Source organism: Scleropages formosus, chromosome 13 (genome assembly GCF_900964775.1).
Source record: "Scleropages formosus chromosome 13, fSclFor1.1, whole genome shotgun sequence".
Classification (NCBI taxonomy): domain Eukaryota; kingdom Metazoa; phylum Chordata; class Actinopteri; order Osteoglossiformes; family Osteoglossidae; genus Scleropages; species Scleropages formosus.
The window spans coordinates 672001-689959 of NC_041818.1; the positions used below are offsets into that span (position 1 = coordinate 672001).

The window sequence follows — 17959 nt, forward strand, 5'->3', positions numbered from 1 at the left end:
TAAGAGCTGGATGCAGAACTACAGCCTTTTCACTCAACAGACATTTCAGAATAGATGCTGATGAAAATGCATTTATTTTAATTACATTAAATACCAGGGAAAATGTTCTTTGAAAATTTGTAACACTAAGTTCAACAGGAGGAGTGTGTGAATAAATGTATGTCAGGTATGATTTATCTTGAAATATGCGAAATAAGCGTGATTTATTCAGTCTGGTTTTAAGTGTACCCAGAGAGGATTACATATCTGGCCAAAGTTTTCAACTGCAAAATTTTAAGCATTCATATATTTAAGAGCATAAGCTTTCTGTTTCTTGGGCTTCAGCCTTGGTTGTCTCTTGCAGTTATTGCTGAAAGAAATTGATTGTTTTTCTGCCTGAGTGAACCCAAGACTGCATTGTAATCAGCAATTATTGCAAATAAGATGGCTTAGTCTGAATATCTGCTAAAGTTGAGTTAAATTTATTCAAGCTCCAAGACTCAAGTAGGAGGCAAATAGTGCTGACATTGTCCCTGGCTTACTTCTTCACGCACTTGTGCTAGGTATTTTTCCTTCTTTATACTTGTGAATCTGAACTGGAAAGTGAGGCACACACATGGCAATTATCTCACTGTGATAGAGGCTTGAAAATATTCCACACAAAGTAGTTAGATGACAAGGAATGTCAGCGTAGCGCTTATTTCTCTCAATGTAATGTTCAGCCTACCACCCAAAACACTAAGTGGTTCCTGTTGAAGTTCTCACGGAATTGTCAACACATAAGCAACACAAGTAGTCTTGTTTGTTTGAAGATAATATTTTAGTTATATTTGTGCAGTTGTGAAAATGAAGGTTTTGTTCATGTAGGTTAATGGGCCCACCTCTTAGTTCAGCTGTAAGGTTATGTGCCATTGCAGCAGACATTTTCCTGGAAGATAAGGGGTGAATTTATGTAATGTCTCAAAGGACGTTTATTCTATCATCATCTGACGTCCCCGCTCTTATCTTGATTGATTAATGTGTATTGGTTCTGGAAATATGGGTTCAGGCATCCTTTCTGCACATGGTTACAAGAAAAAGTGAAATGCAGAAGTCTTTTTTTTTTTTTTTCCTGAGACTGAATATCCTTATAACAAGTAATCCAACGTCTCGTCCATTTTTTTTCCCCTCTCTCCTCCCTTGTAGGCTGGAAGAAAGGACAGGAGTGATGCTCTTAACTCAGCCATTGACAGGATGACTAAAAAGACACGGGATCTCCGCAGACAGGTTTGTGTTTCTCTTCCTCACCCTTCTTACCTCCCTTCTCTGTTCACATATCGTGGTTACAGTCTGATCATCTTGTATGTCTTGCTTTTTCATAGAAGCATCAGTGTAACCCCCATAATTACCTAAGGTAACAGTATCACTGAAGTACTGAGGTATGCTTCTAGCTGATGGTACACACAGTACAGTCACTCACAAGATGAAGGCTACGTGAGGAAGGTCTGTTCCATGCCATCTATACTTTTAAGGTTCCTGGGTTTGTAGCACTTGCCCCATTTAGACTGCACTTTAGCAGGAGACCCTGGAAGAGGCTGTTGAGGACAAACACCACATTTTCTCAAGTGCACAATTCTTTTTTTAAATGGCTTGAAAATTGGGATGTCTCAAGCAAATGCATATCACTCCATTTATGGCTTCAACTGAGTTCTGTCTGCTAGTACAACGCATGTTCAATTTACCCTGAACTTGACCCAGAGGACCCCTTATTTACATTTATTCATTTAGCAGATGCTTTTGTCCAAAGCGACGTACATTTCAGCAGAAGTACAATTTATGCTTTACATTATTGTGGGAAGATACTGACATCAGCACTTCTGAATGCAGTGACAATTCAAAAGAATCTCATTTTGTAGAAGGTTATCAGCCCATAGTGAAGAGGAAACCAGAAAATGGAGTAATTTTTTCATTGGAAGTCGCTTTGGAGAAAAGCATCTGCTAAATGAGTATACCGTAAAATCCCTATTTAACGCCCCCACCCATTTTTGGAAATAACTGGTATATTTTTTTGAGTAATAAGAAGAAAATGGGGGGGGGGGGTGGGGTATTTTACCGGTACCAAGTTTTAAATCCCATTCTCTTCCGTAGTCTGCAACATGAAACAATCCACAAACACATTAATAAGTGTGTGAACAAGTCAAACTTCCGTGAAAAACACTGACATTGACAACTGTTAAACTGTATTAACACATTTACACACTGTAAACAATAAAGATAATCCATTGGTTTATTAATGTCTGGGACTATCGTAATCCGGCGCATCCTCGACGTCTGTCACATGCGAGTGATCAGGTTCATGATGATTGCTTTCATTCATTCATGATGATTGATTTCACCACCGTATGACCTCTAAACGCCCCCCTTTTGGAAAATGTAAATAGGGATTTTACGTCATGTAAATGTAATTCATTTGGTTTTTGCATTTCATCTTTCTTCATTTTTATGTGGTACAAAGTTTAAATAGTAAATAATTAGCTAATGTAGTTTTATTTAATATATTTCCTACAGTGACACTGCCAAGATTCATCTCTAAATTTGTGGCGTGGCTTGCCGTTGACAGCATCTTAGAATCGAGTAAAAATGGTATTCGTGTAGCAGCACTAAAGGGTTAGCTGTAACCTTCGTGTGTAAACTTCTACATTGCTTAGGTTAAGCGCTGCATTGACATGTTTAAAAAAAAAAAAAAAAGGGCAGACCTCCTTGAATCCCTGCCATATTGTATTATGATCACACATTTCGTTTTTTTTTTTTTTTTTTTTCCCCCCCCTGTCTTACAAGAGTTTCTTCCGGTATAAGTAATTTGTGCTGGTGACAGGATGCAGCCCATACCATCAAGATTTATACTTGGCCTTTCACTCTTCCTGGTTTTGCCAGAATTGGTCTATTTCATGAGGCTCTCTTTAAAATAGAATGTTTCTGTATAGTGCTTGATCTGTACTGTGCTTTTGTGTCTGTCCTCAGCTGCGGAAGGCAGTAATGGACCATGTGTCGGACTCTTTCTTGGAGACCAACGTCCCACTGCTGGTCCTTATTGAAGCTGCCAAGAATGGCAATGAAAAAGAGGTGAAGGAGTATGCCCAAGTGTTTCGAGAACATGCCAACAAGCTCATTGAGGTGCGTCCCCCCCACATTTGCCTGCACTCATACACCTTCATGCATGCACACTCATAATTGCAACCTTTGAGAAACTAATAGGATTTTTGCTGTGTCTGTATGAAGAGGGAAACGTTCACCTGGGGCTTTTCGTCGGGAATTGTGTGTAGTGGGGAGGAAAGAAAACACTCAAAACAAAGACATGAATACATATGAGGGAAAAAGGTATTCTTTATATCAGCTTGTTAAAGCTTCTACATCCAACAAAAACAAAAATTTTGGCTTTGTTTTGTTGAAAATCTGGGGTAAGCTTCTGTGTGTGTATTGGGGTATGTTCCAATAAGCTCACCAGTTGTTCTCCTCCACCCCCATCCCCACCAACGTGCTGCCAGCGCAGACTTTAGAGGGCTGAGTAGTTAGTTCATGGTAAGATTAAAAGTCTGTCTTAAAGTACTGTCTGTCCAAAATGTCCAGATTTGCATTGTTTCAGCCATTGCTGCATTAATTTGGCCACTTCTGCAGTGTTCCCCAAAAGAAAGCTTCACGCTGAAGGGCCTGCAGCAAGCAGAAGGACGTGAGATGCCGAATTAGTATGGATGGACTCTGCTGTGAGTGAAATGTTGTACGTGGCCAAGGGGCAAACATTTTCAGTGCTCTGGGTTAAGTGCCATCTGGAGGAAATGTGTAAATGTTCTCAGTATGTGAATACCCCATGCTCTGATGATCAATTACAATTGGAAAGTGCAAGCCCAACGTTGCAGGGACGCATGTTTACTGTAGTGCGCCATGGCAACAGGGAACTGTATATGTTTATGAAAGCAAAATAATGGAGTAGTGGGTTGGCCAGATGCTGCAACTTCCGGTATAGGCTCACAGGTGAGCTAAATGCTGACAGGATCATTAGCCACCCTCAGTAGCTTTTCTGAAGTCTGTGTGCAGCAGTCCCCATGGCACAGTGACCTTCTCCTGTGGGTGCCTGATCTGCAGCACTGTGCCAGCTGAGGGCCAGCTGTGCCGGCTGAACGCCGCTCACAAATCACCGCAGTGCCGCTTTGGTGAAAGAGCCCCGGCTCTCTCCGTGGGCAAGCAGTTGGCAGTGCCATTATGGAATGACACAACAATTGCTGTAATTGGAGCTGATGCTGCAAAGATTTGGGACAAGCAGAACGGCGTCGTCCCGACATGATTAGGTTACTTTCCAATAGTACAGTTAGTCTTTTGAGCGTTGCTTTTCTGTTTTCAACTACCACTCCTTTAGTGGCTTTTACTAGGCTAATTTGGGAAATGAGGTGTTCAAGAGGACTCTGGCCAAGAGTCGGTGAGTGAGAGTTGCAGTTTGTGGCTATTCCGTTTTATTAAACATATTGCTGTAATGTCTGCCGTAATCTTGAGTAAACATGACCTTTATTGCGTTTAACTGTGCGGCTCATCGGGGATGTTTAAACACTGACCCAAAGCACTTAGATATGGCATGTGGTTGTGTTCCACGTCGCTGCAGCGTATGCTTTAATACCTGTGTTGTATTTCACTTAACGATTTTTCTTCGTCTGTAAGGCTCATTTTCTTTCATAAGCGCAACTGGAGTGTCGTCTTAGTTCTTTGTGTGCTTCAGTTTAGTTGTTATATGCGGTTCATGACCGCATATTAAAATCTCACACACACGCACACGCACACGCGCGCGCGCGCGAACTCTGTCTGGAACTGCTTGTCCCAAGCGGGTTCGTGGCGAACCAAAGCCTAACCTGGCAACACAGGGTGCAAAGCTGGAGGGAGGAGGGGACACATCCAGAATGGGACACCAGTCCATCACAGAGCACCTCAAGCAGGACTCGAACCCCAGACCCACCAGAGAACAGGACCCGGCTAAGCCCGCTGCACTGCCATACATATTAAAATGAACGTCCGGTTATTTTAAGTGTTCTTCAGAATTTTTTAGTTAACATAATTTCTAAACAATAATATAATTAAGGTTACTGTCATGTCAGAGTGATTCAAGACAAATCACATGTATGATGGATTGGAATGGCGTGACCCCAGTCGCCCCATTAGTTTGGTCAGGCGAGGATGAACTGCAGTTAATGCTTTCCAATAACTCTCTTGCACATTTCAAGCACTTTTGTTACATTTTGGTCTTGGGTTAAAAACAAAATGCAAGTTTCTGGCTCTGAAGTCTTTTAATTTTTAGAAGATGTAAACTGTCAGTGTATTAAGCAACATGTTTCTAAGGAACTGTGATCCCCAAAATAGCCCTTTAAGTTTCAGCATCTTTGTTTGTCCTGAGCAGTGGTGTTTGAAGTGTCAAGAACATTCACCTCTCACATCTGTGTGTAGACACACTGTCATACGAGGTATTAAGTCAGCTCTCGGCATCTCTTCATCAACGCCTGCGAAGGCCACACAGTTAACAACTATTCATATGAATCTGGGCTTTCATGTGGAACAGTTGATGTACCTCTCTGCGGATTGACTCCTATGCTTTGGATTACGTCTCTGGGCTTTCTGGGCCGGTCCTGACCATGATGCTTTTGAATCATTCATTGAAACAGGCCCGTGAAGGGTGGTGTTGATTGTGCTTTCGTGGCGACTTGGCACTCAGAGGTGGTAGTGTACTGAAGCACCATACGCTGACACAATTTAGGGTGTGTTGTCTCTGTGCAGGTTGCCAACCTTGCCTGCTCCATCTCCAACAACGAGGAGGGAGTGAAGCTTGTCCGGATGGCTGCTTCCCAGCTGGAGACTCTCTGTCCCCAGGTACTGAGGCCATGTGCAAGCTCTGAGTGTTAAACACAACAGTGTGTGCTCACTTGGTCTTGCTTAATCACTTTCATTCATGTTATCAGGGGTTCATACTCAGCATTCTGTAATCACAGGGGTGATGAATTACCAGGTATTGTACAACTGGCCTGATTATAAGAGCACATGGCTGTCTGAGTTGAGGCTGATCTTGAATGATGACTGTTTAATAGCTTTTAATGTGCAATTACAGGTGATTAATGCTGCTCTAGCCCTAGCTGCTAAACCCAACAGCAAAGTGGCGCAGGACAACATGGATCTGTTCAAAGAGCAGTGGGAGAAGCAAGTGCGTGTGCTCACAGATGCTGTAGATGACATCACTTCCATAGACGACTTCCTTTGTGTGTCTGGTAATGAACATTTTTTTTTTTTTTTTTTGTAATTATAGTACTGTTTTTGAGAGAGGGGCCTATGATGCGCCTGGCCCTTTGGGGGAAATGTGTAATTTTAGTAATCCAGTATGTATGTAAACAGTTAACCCTGTACATTACTGTAGTGATTTTATTTTCAGTGTCACCCAAACAGATGCATCTGAATGCCTTGACACATTTTACTGCAGCTCTGAACTCACATAACCTTGTTTTTTGTTTTCTAATTGAGCTCAGTCACAACCACAGAGAGGCAAAAACAGAACACTAATGATGATTTGAAAGTGCATCAACATGCATGATAGAGTAAGGGCAAGAAGTTCCCATATTTAGCAGGGGAACTCCTGTATCACTGTGTAAGAACTTCCCAGAAGGGTGACCAGATATCGCAGGGTTCATTACCTTTGTCATGCAGATCAAATGTTACCTTTTCTAGCAGAGGAAAGTTAGACACTACAGTGAACCATATTTATCGAGGGAGCTTCTGATGTAGACAACAAAATACTTTCCTTGCCAAATATGTTAGAGTAATCAACCAACACTCATGCTTGAATGTCAAAAGCAGAATCTGGCTTGTTTATGGGAACAGGAGGGGAGAGGGGGACAAGTCAAACTTCTTGTCTTTTTTTTTTATGGTTCTCTTTCTATGGGTACAGTAAAATGTTGTATTTATATGTCAGTATTAGACAGACCAAAGTTATCTTTAAATGGTTGAAGCTCTCCTGCATTTGATCTGCAACTAAATGTGATATATTCATTACCACACACATCCCTCTCAGAGCCCAATTTGTCCAAGTGCCAAGGGGGAGTTCTGGGTGTTAAGAGCAATAGACCATAATGACAGTCCAGTTGAGATCCTTAGGCATCTTCTGATCTCTCTCCAAACTAGAAGTGTTGAATGCTACTATATTTTCAGATTTAAATGAAATATTATGGTATTTCTGAATAAAAGGTAAAGCCGTGGATAAGCTTAAAAAAAAAAGCGCATATCGAATCCACTCTTACCTGTAACCAGCTAATCGCTTGCCTAATTTGTGCAGGCCAATAATCTCATTTTTAATAAGCCAGTGGTTTCAGTTCCCCAGAGTTAGTGCTGTTCTAAAATCCTGTAACTGATTAAGATGCCCATCTCAGTGTAAACGCTGTATTTTTGCAGTCTGTTATCTTGGTTCACCGATGTGAGACATGGTGGTGTATCTTGATGTCGTCTTCTGTCCAGAAAACCACATCCTGGAGGACGTGAACAAATGCGTCATCGCCCTGCAGGAGAAGGACGTGGATGGGCTTGACCGCACAGCCGGGGCCATCCGAGGGAGAGCTGCCAGAGTGGTCCATGTGGTCACCTCAGAAATGGACAACTATGAACCAGGAGTTTACACAGAGAAGGTGCTGGAAGCCACCAAGCTCCTGACAGACACAGGTGTGTCATCATTTGCCGACATTTTTTTTTAACAATTGTTCTATTTGTGTTTAAAGATCGGAAATTGAAACTGTTTTTTCAAACGACACAGCTTAAGTCTGACGATCACGTAGCCTTCATTCACCGTCAAGGTTCAGCGCTGTGATTTGGAATTGTGCTGTTACTACTTTTCAACCTTGAGCACTGCGCTTGCAGGCAAACCCAAGTGCCTCTGTTGATGTACTGCCTTAAGTGTCTGCTTCAGTCTTCGCGTTGATGCCATAGCCCCCATGCCCTCATTCAGATGCCTTTAGGCCCTTCTTCATTTCTAAATTCTGAATGAGCCTAAGCATGAAAGTGAGTGCAGACAAAACCATCACTTCCTCATTTTGGGCACAACTGCAAACTTCTGGGACCTTTTTTGCAGAGATGTTTGATGAAAGCTGCTATAGATCAGAGCAAATGAAGCGACTGATTCACCGAAATAGCGTGCTGCCATTGTTCTGAACTTCATTGTGGATATTTGTGCTCAAGGCTAGAGCTGTTGTCAAAATGCAATCATTTACCAACTGCAGATGCTGTGTTCCACTTATAAAAGCTTTTCCTGTTTCCTCTTTACTCTTCTCAAGCTGCTTATGTATGAGACAGTCTGCTTATGCGTTTTATATCTGCTCTGAGGATGCTTTGCTCTGTGTTTGTGCAGAACTTGGTCAGCAGCGCAAGTAATTATTTAGAAGTGTTAAAATAAGTGCAGCCTACTTTTTGCCGTGCTGCTTTGCTCTGCAGGTCAAAGCTCCAATGCTGTTTCGGGGTCTTTTTGTGCGTGTATACAAGAATCCCCAGTTGGAAGTGATCAGCACGTTATCTGTAGTGCCGCCAGTGGCCAGTGCAGCCAACTGGAGGAGTTTAATGGACACTGCTGTTCTGTGGTGACGCTCGTTCTTTGCTTTCAGTGATGCCTCGTTTCACTGAGCAAGTGGAAGCGGCAGTGGAGGCCCTGAGTGCCAACCCGTCACAACCAGTCGACGAGAATGAATTCATCGATGCTTCCCGCCTCGTGTACGATGGCATCCGTGACATAAGAAAGGCTGTGTTGATGATCAGGGTAAGTCTATGAAGTGCTGAAGTTTGGCTTCTCACTCTCCCTCTTGTTGTTAAAGGTGAAAGACTCACTGACTGTGGCATCACTATTTATTTATTTATTAAAGCATTAACCTAATAAGAGTAGTGCAGTATTTGTATTTTAGTTGGTGACTGCACAGAAAGGACATGAACGTTGGAGACTGAGCGTTGTAACAGTCATGCGTACTGTGCACAGTGTAGTGCGCTCAAGTAATTGGAGAACAAGTGTCAACTGCAATTTGAACAGACCCTTGTGAAAAGGTGTTGAACCAAAACCCATCAATGCTTGAGACAGGATACACCGACACCACCAGTTGCTTATGTAGCCAAATTAAAAATACTCTTTATATCTGGTTATTAGAAAAAAATAAAATATGTAAGAAAAATCATTGGGGAAAAGTTAGCAGTGTTTCAGCAAATGATGCCAGTAGTAAGGCAAGCCAGTTACATTTCTCCCACATTTGTCTGCAAGAACTACTGTTTGCAGCTATAGTGCAGCTGGTAGGTAGTGTCGCTAGCCCCCACTCCCCCAACACACACACACACACACACACACACACACACACACGTTACTGTGTCTCATTGTGTTTTTGAGCTTCATGTGGGAGTTTACATTGACACTTGGGGGAACTTGTAGTAGTCTGTTCTCTTCCTACTGGGAGTGTTGATATCAGTGAAATGTACATGGATGTGTGTTGAGGTTCTCTTAAATAGTTTGGGAATACAAATTTGCATTTAAATGTTTCTTCAGGTGTTATGGAGTGCAGGCTTTTCACCTGTGAGCATGTATAGGAAGTGTAAATGCCCCCTTTGTTTCTTCATTTCATAAATAAATTCATAGTTAACGTCTGAAGTGCTATGGTATTTCCGAAAACCCTGCAGTAGTATGCCCGTTAATATACTCTCCATCTTTGGGTACATACAGTTTTTACTCAACGTTGAGGCTCAGTGGGTGCGGACTCACCTGTGTACATTCAGACAGCACAATGCAGAAGCTGTTGATGGCTGTCTAGTAGATCCCTTAGGTCTGAACAGACAAGTGTGGCCATGGCTCACTGAGATGGACAGTGTCTTTAACCTCTGTAAGTGGACTCTGCAACTGTCTCCTGCTATTTGACTGCCAAGCTACTCTGCTGCCAGCCAGTTGCACTGGTGCCCAGTGGCTCCCTGTGAACAAGCAACAAAAGAAGCTATGCAATGACCAGCTTTATGTCAGTTTTGCAAGATTTTGTGTTGCTCAATTGTAATGAAAGTATTTATCTCAGTTTATATTGTGAACATAATTTTCTAGGCTTAGCTGTGGAATTCGGTGAGCTCTGTAATTAGAAGCACTAGGAACACGGAACAGAATTCAGCCCTGCGGCTGTTAACGTGCACACAGGAACATAACAGATTATGGCATGCAGACAGCAAATCACCCGAGAGAGCTGGTACCCTGGAACTCTGGGGGAACGCTTACATTTAACACTGAGACAAGTTTAATGTTAACTCTTAGTGTTCAGAACTAGTTTTTCAACCGTTATGTAAAAATTGTATGAACTTATCACAGTTCGTTTTCCTCACAAGCTCAAACCCAATTTCCTTCTGCTGGTGCACGGTTGACCATACCATTTATAAATGTCTTTAACTCTTGTTGAGTTTAACAGAGCTGACAGTTGACAGCTGAAATGAAAATCCCGAGCCATAGTTATTCCTGTTTCCCCCCATCTTACGTAATCAAAAATTACACAAAATACATTTCAGTGTTACAGCAAGGCAGCCTTCCATTGCTGTGGCCTTAGAAACCAGCACCATGGGTACAGCACTCTGCACTTTTTTAAATATTGCTGCAGTTCCCAAAAGCCTTGATGTCCCCCGTCAAGGCTCGACTGCTTGGTGTGCACACTGCTTCAAGTAGGGATGAAGTTATCCATCTGTTACCAGTCGAGTCCACTAGTGTGTCACAGCCGTTTTTATGTATACATGCATTCCTCCTAGTTTGGGGGACTTTCTTTTCCAAGTGATATCTTGTTGTCAGAGGATAGGCTAGGCTCACTATGGGCTTATTCACAATTCAGAATTTCTGGAAGATTCTGGCATTCTGGGTGGCATAGTGGTTAGAGCTGCTTCCTTTACATCCAAAGGTCACAGGTTCGATCCCCATATTAGCCAGCTGTACACATGGGTAAATAATTGTAGGTAGACTGACTTTTCTCCAAAGCGGCTTACAATGTATCAGCTGAATGAGTAAATGTAAGTCTGTCTGTAGTTACATTTAATACGGTTCCATTTTCACGAAGACAGGTTGAATATTCTTACCTGTGCTGCTGCCATGGTCTACATCAGAAGCTCCCTATGCAAATATGTGGTTGATTCAAGTTGCTTATTTTCTCTTTACAAGAGTTGACCTTCAACCAACATCAAAACTAATTAATTAATGCTTTCATGCATTGCCACTTTTTTGAACTTTCTTTAAAAAAAAAAAAAATCCTTTACACTGACTATTATAGCCCCTATGTACTTCTTTAATGTCTACCCATGTTTGTTGTCTTGTTTAACATGACTGGGTTTGGGTTTCCCCCCTCCCCAATATACCAAGTCTAATGTGGAATGTCATTGGTAGTACATTGGACAAGCTTGTCAAATCTGTTTTTTTGCTGGTGTGCAGTTTTTTTTTTTTTTTGTCGTTAAGGTGTTTCCCACCCCCATCCAGTGTGGCCATTTTCTGCATTTTGAACAAGTTTTTTTTTTTCTTTTTTTTTTTCCCCTCTTCCCCCCCCCTTTCCCAGCCAGTGCTGTTAAAAACCTATAGATACAGGATTATATATCTCTCACACACACACACACACACACACACACATTTTCAGAACCGCTTGTCCCATACGGGGTCACGGGGAACCGGAGCCTACCCGGCAACACAGGGCGTAAGGCCGGAGGGGGAAGGGGACACACCCAGGACGGGACGCCAGTCCGTCGCAAGGCACCCCAAGCGGGACTCGAACCCCAGACCCACCGAAGAGCAGGACTGTGGTCCAACCCACTGCGCCACCACACCCCCCGGATTATATATCATTAACTGCAATTTGTATAGTCCAAGTAAAATGTATAAAATGTGATATGGGTCATTTTATAAATACATTGGGATGGTGCATTCAGTCTCCAGTGGCTGTAGAGAACAAGCCCAATATTCTCTGAGCCTGTACTGCTGAACTGTGTGTGGAGTACTGTCCTTTGTAGGTCAAATGGACTAATGTCCTGAGCAACTCGTTGGGTTCGGTTTGAATCCAGCTCCAGTTTGTACTGCGGCCTTTGCATGTTTTCCCCTTGTTTGCAACCCAAAGACATCACTGGTATATCACTTCCATGCGCCCCCTTACCCAGAAAACAGCACAAGTGGTTGCTCTGAGTTCAGTTCAGCTTAATGGCATTTGCCCTACTGTTACAGAAAGAACTGTAATTGATAAACAGATTTAGCGCAAGTAAATGGCCAATTCACCATGTGATTTTTATCATTCTACATGCTTGGCTACATTTAAATGAAATCATTGGATCTGACTCATTAAAATTTTCACAGGATACCCAGTTGTATCCCGAGGGTGTCAGTGGCATTGCAGAGAGCAAGAGCTGTGGCAGAATGACAGATAAAAGCTGTGCAAGGCTATGATATCTTCTCAGTTTGCCCCTCAAGTGCTGTCCAGTTTGTTTTAGAAAGCACCTATTGCTTCTGAGCTGACCTAGCAGTGAACTTCTGTTTTCGTCCATTTGTGTTTTGATGCATACTATGAAAAATTTAATTAATGTCCCCTTTGCAGTTCCTGTGATGTGCTTATAAGCAGTGTTACAAATGATACAGTTTCTGTTCAAATTAATAATAGATAAGGGTTCAGTAATGGCCCAGACCAGCTCCTGTTTGCCATGTGAAGGTGCAGCTCTGCGCTCTCCTTCCCTTGACATGTCGGGACTCGGCAACCATCACCACGCACGAGCCTTGTTGGAGCAGTGGCATCGCTGTCCAGAGGCTCTGCACACCCCTTTGTCGCAAGTTCGCACTCTGTGTGCGGGCTCGCGCTGTGACCTGTTGTGACACACTGCTGCAGTCCTTGAGCAGTGCTCTCTGTGGGCAGCTATGTAGTGTGTTGTCTTTTGTCTTGTATTTCTAGCCTTTCTCAAAGGATGGTAATAGGGAAGTTACATAAACATTTACTGCTCTTTCCAGTGCATGTGCATTGTCACTTATGCAGTGGGCTTCCTTGACTCTACTTGCTGCAGTATGTACTGGCCACCAGTTGTGCTGCTGTGTGCTTGGTGTTTGCTTGGAAGACTGAGCGAAGTGCTAGCACCAGGAAACAAGGCAGCTGCAGCGTCTCACTGAAGCCAAGATCGTTTTACTTTGCTCCCCCCCCCTCCCCCCCCAAGTGAGATGCCGAGTGAAACTCCCCTCGCTTTAATGTTCCATATTGCCCCTCTTGAAATGCAAAGGCAGCAGATTACATTTGATTTACAAATTCATTTACAGCTCCGTTTTGCCCATGAGGCTAGGGGGATTTGTGATTCAGCTATTGCTGGCAGGTCTGAAGCTCACGTCATAGATCATCAGCAACTTTGTTAATGGTCTACTGCTCACTCATACAGACCCCAGAGGAACTGGATGACTCGGACTTTGAGACAGAGGACTTTGACGTGCGCAGCAGGACCAGCGTGCAGACGGCGGATGACCAGCTCATCGCTGGGCAGAGTGCTCGGGTGAGTGACTTCTACCCCATTGTGGGTGTCCCAGCACCTGGCCTGCCAATATCTCAGCCCAAACCTTGGATTCATGCAGTCATTCCAGCAGGAGGGTGCTATTGTGTCAAACATCTTCTCACCAGTGACTAGCTCCTGTTATTGAATGTAATCAGAAAGCATAAGGCTTGAAATTAAACACTAACTTGCTTGTTCTGTGACAGTCTCTAATTTCTGTAAGGCATCCAGCAAGTGGAAATATGTATGATCACAATGATCCAAAGTTTTCCCCAGTCTTCTCTGCTCCTGTCATGTCTGGCCTCAGATTTACTTGGCTATTTTACCTAATGGGATCTGAGTCTTCACTCACTAAACCATTCTTTCTTTTTAATATTTCTTAAGCTTTTCAATGCCTTCTCTAAATTGTATTCCGTATATTTGAGTACGAGTTCAAGTTTCATCTTCTGAGAGCAGCAGTGTCAGCAGAGATGAAATCACTGCCAAGATTTCAGGAAAGCATGCACCAGCCTCATTTTATCTAGCCCATGTAATACTTCATTTCATTGTCTGGGCAATACATAAAGACATCAGAGTGAGCAGTAGTGTAAAATCGAGGTTTATTTGAAAAGGCAGTGCTATTTAAATTGATTTTAAGAAGCAGAGTTAATGGGACATTTCTTTGCAATGACATATGAACCCCCCCCCCTTATCTTAACTGGTGCTTTAGTACCATTATCACACCACACTGAATTTACCTTTCATGAGTTTCGCTGCTAAATACCTGCTTATGCTTGTGTGCTGAGGTTTATATAATTTTCAGTTTTTTGGGCACAGTATTGCTAATTCCTGTCAAAATGGCTTGTGTTCAGCACACACTCTGAAAATGATCAGCCACATGCTTAAAATAAATCAATTTCTAAGCTGATACTGTAAAGCCTACTCGGTGTCAATATCAGAAATATAACAAGTCACTTTGATTCAGGTCCAGTGACAAATTGTCCCCTGTGACAGAAGGAGATGCCTTATGTTCTGGAAATGTGAATGGCTGTCAAAATGTCACTGTTTGCTACATATACCAAGAAAAATGTAGCTGAAATGGAGAGTTCAATGTGACACAAAGGAGGCTTTGAGCAGTTCAGTCTCTACTTAAAATTGCCACATAAGTTGATCTAACTAATGTCAACCAGAGTTATACGTGAACATAACAAGAAAATGAATCATTCATATTTTGAAACAATCCCATTTTTCCCAGGGGAACTAAAGCAAAAAGCTTGCTGGTTCTCTTGTGCCTAGTGTCCTTGCTATGTGCCAAAGCCTGGGGGCCAGTTGACACGGTGCCATGCATCCTGCGTTCCCAGGGGACAGGAGCTGTGCTTCAGTGCATGGCTTTCCTGTGCTGTTCTCTGACCTTCCTGTTCAGTCCTTTGCTGAAATAAATAAATGTGTGTGTTCTTTTCACAGTGTGTCAAAACGACCAAATTTTTTTGCACCAGAATTAAGCTCATGTGCCAGGTGTGCTTTCGAGCTGTCACTCTGACACTCATTGCAGTAGCTCTATGTTCCGTCTTTCCAGGAACCTAAACCCTTAGTCCATGAATGAGTCGGTAGAATCGCACAAGTGACTCATTCCTTGAACTGACATTTGTACTTCGTAATGATGCTTTGTTCTCCCCTCAAACTCATTTTATTTTGAAACAATACACTGCAGTTTTATTTTTACTTTTAGACTTTTTTTAGTCTAAATTTGCTGAAGGATGAGGAACATGTCAAAATTGTTCTATGTTTGTTGCCACCTCCACTGTACCCACTGACAGGTTATTTGTACACTAGTTACAGAAACTGTAGTGGTCTCTGGAGAGCATGGCAATTGAAAGGACTGTTATGCTACAGCTATGGTTAAGGATTCATTGTCATAAATATGTGAAACCAGTTTTAAGGTATTCAGGAAAATTCAGCTACAGTTGTAGAGTTTCTACACACACACTTTTTTTTTTTTAAATTTTTTTGAGCTTGTTAGTGAAAAGTGTCAAAGCTCCCCACACAACGCACAAACTTGGGTAGGAAGCACTTTCAGTATACTATTTTATTTGGGCATAGGTGTGGTCATATTGAAGGTATTAATGAAAAGCAGTTAGTTTCATTCTGGAATACTTGGCAGAATTAAGTGTGTGTACAATATTTAAGTTCTGTCAGTAAGTCACTGAAAAAGGTATGTTTGTTTCTGTTTAGTTCTGCTTGATGTCGCATTAAATCTATGGTGTGTCATTCAAGGGGAACATTGCAGAGTCTAACGCCTTATGCTTCCAGAATAGGCACTGGATTATTGTGATCCGGCCATAGGAAAAGCAGCTTTCAAGATTGAGAGAGAAGCCGCTCAAACTTTTCACTGTTCCTCCTTCAACAGGCAATTATGGCTCAGCTTCCCCAGGAGCAGAAAGCCAAAATTGCAGAGCAGGTGGCCAGCTTCCAGGAAGAGAAGAGCAAGCTGGACGCTGAAGTGTCCAAGTGGGATGACAGTGGCAATGACATCATTGTTCTGGCTAAGCAGATGTGTATGATAATGATGGAGATGACAGATTTCACCAGGTGAGTTTGACTGTCAGGTGCCAGGCATGAACACTATCTGCAATTTAAACCACTTTAGCTCTTGTGGAATGTAAAATTTTGATTTGGCCACTCGAGGTAAATTTTTTTGGAAAGAAATTGTGTAATAGCAGCATAACTTACCCCTTATCCTATGTCTCTTTCAAGCTTTGGTGGAAATTGTGTCAGTAAAAAATTCTTAATACAAGTGGTTTTTGAATGTCACATTTGCTTAGTGTTTCCATAATGCTGCTTCCTTTTTATGTATTCTGTTGAATTGTCGTCCCTCCAAAGCATTGTCAGTGTATTGGCATAAAATTTAAAATATCCATTTCCAGATCCCAACCATGTTAGTGTCACACACATGTTAGTTTATCCCATAAAAGTATAATCTACATAACATTACTGTGGAAAAATGCTAATAAATAATTCAAAACAGATGGCTTAGTAGATTTAACTTTATTTCTCAAGGAAACTAAGACATGAACAGTGAATACACACTCAATGTTTAAGTAAAATAAAGAACATAATTTCATTTAACTCTTAATTTACAGGTACTTAGTTATGCCTAGTGCAAGGCAACATATCTATCACATTGATGGTCTCAAGCTGTCACAATCATTGATTGTTGATGTGAGGGGGAGGGACAAGATTATCCAAACCCACTGGTAACTGGTGAACCCATTAGTAACTTTTTTTTTTTTTTTTTTTTAATTTTTATTATTAAATTTTCTCCTGAAGTAGAAGTTGAGAGTAAGAGAAATATTGCCGCGCACCCTGAACCACCTGGCCCCACAACTCACTTCCCTGAGTACAAGCTCACCTTCCTTGGGCATCTTGTCATCCTGTCCACCAGTCCTCCTGTAATGTTAATATAGTATCACAACTGAAATAAGATAACACAATTAATTTAGCTGATCCTTTTCTCAAGTGACAAAAATATTTTAAGTACCTTGATCAAGGGCAATACAGTTGGAGTGGGATTTGAACTGGAGTTCTTTTGAGCATGGAACTATTAAATCCGTTATTTAAATAATAGGCTTGAATAAAATGAAACCCCTTGCACTAGTATAAAGTTCTTCATGTTGAGCTCCAATGACGATATAGCCTGTGCTTGTATGGTTGATTCTGTGGATCTGCACTCCCAAATTGCACAAGTGGTTCTTGATAATGCCTGAATGAATGAAAAATGACAATCTAGAAATAAAATATTTTGTTTAAAAATATTAGAAAATAGTCAGTCATCCTGAATCCAACTGAGATGTTGTGGCAAGACCTGGAAATAGCTGCTCATGGTTGAAAATTGGCGAATATTGCCGAGATAAAGTAGTTCTGCATGGAGGAGTGGCATAGAATACTTCTACAGCAATGTGATACCCTGGTCAACAGTTATGGAAAATGTTTAGTTGCAGTCATTGCAGCTAAAGGTGTTGCAACCTATTTACTGAGCATGAAGAGGCAATTATCTTTTCACACCTATGATTACACATTTCATTGTGTTCCACGCTGAGGAAATGGCAAATATTGGTGCCACTTGTTCTGTCACGCTCTTTTCTTATAGTACTTGAGCTGACAAATAGTCGATCTTATTTGTCAAAAATCTGCAAACGTAAAGGAAATTGGAGGAGGGCAAATACTTTCTCACAGCACTTTGTGCGTGCATATATATTTTTTCATCCCTGTCAAAGTATGCACTTATATTCTGCTACTACAAGTAAGCAGGAGGGAGAAAATATGAACTGAAAATTCCATCTGTCATGGGTTGGATGACTCTATTTAGAGCTTGGAGAGAGCAGCTCTGAATGCAGGTTGTGCCACTTGCCAACTGTGCTCTGGAGTCTCTTGTGGTGCTGAAAAACTGGCAAAGGACTGAGTAGGCCTG

The 17959-nt window shown here is 41.9% G+C and overlaps 1 protein-coding gene across 2 annotated transcripts in view; it reads left to right on the forward strand.

Annotated features, from left to right (window-relative positions):
* Window positions 1-17959, forward strand: part of ctnna1 (catenin (cadherin-associated protein), alpha 1) — a 71525-nt gene that overhangs the window by 44422 nt on the left and 9144 nt on the right. For both annotated transcript variants that reach the window (XM_018745197.2, XM_018745198.2), the window contains exons 8-15: window positions 1165-1245; window positions 2980-3132; window positions 5770-5862; window positions 6098-6254; window positions 7492-7692; window positions 8625-8776; window positions 13405-13515; window positions 15899-16080. In XM_018745197.2, coding sequence (XP_018600713.1) covers window positions 1165-1245; window positions 2980-3132; window positions 5770-5862; window positions 6098-6254; window positions 7492-7692; window positions 8625-8776; window positions 13405-13515; window positions 15899-16080 — 1130 coding nt within the window. The remainder of the gene's footprint in view (window positions 1-1164; window positions 1246-2979; window positions 3133-5769; window positions 5863-6097; window positions 6255-7491; window positions 7693-8624; window positions 8777-13404; window positions 13516-15898; window positions 16081-17959) is intronic.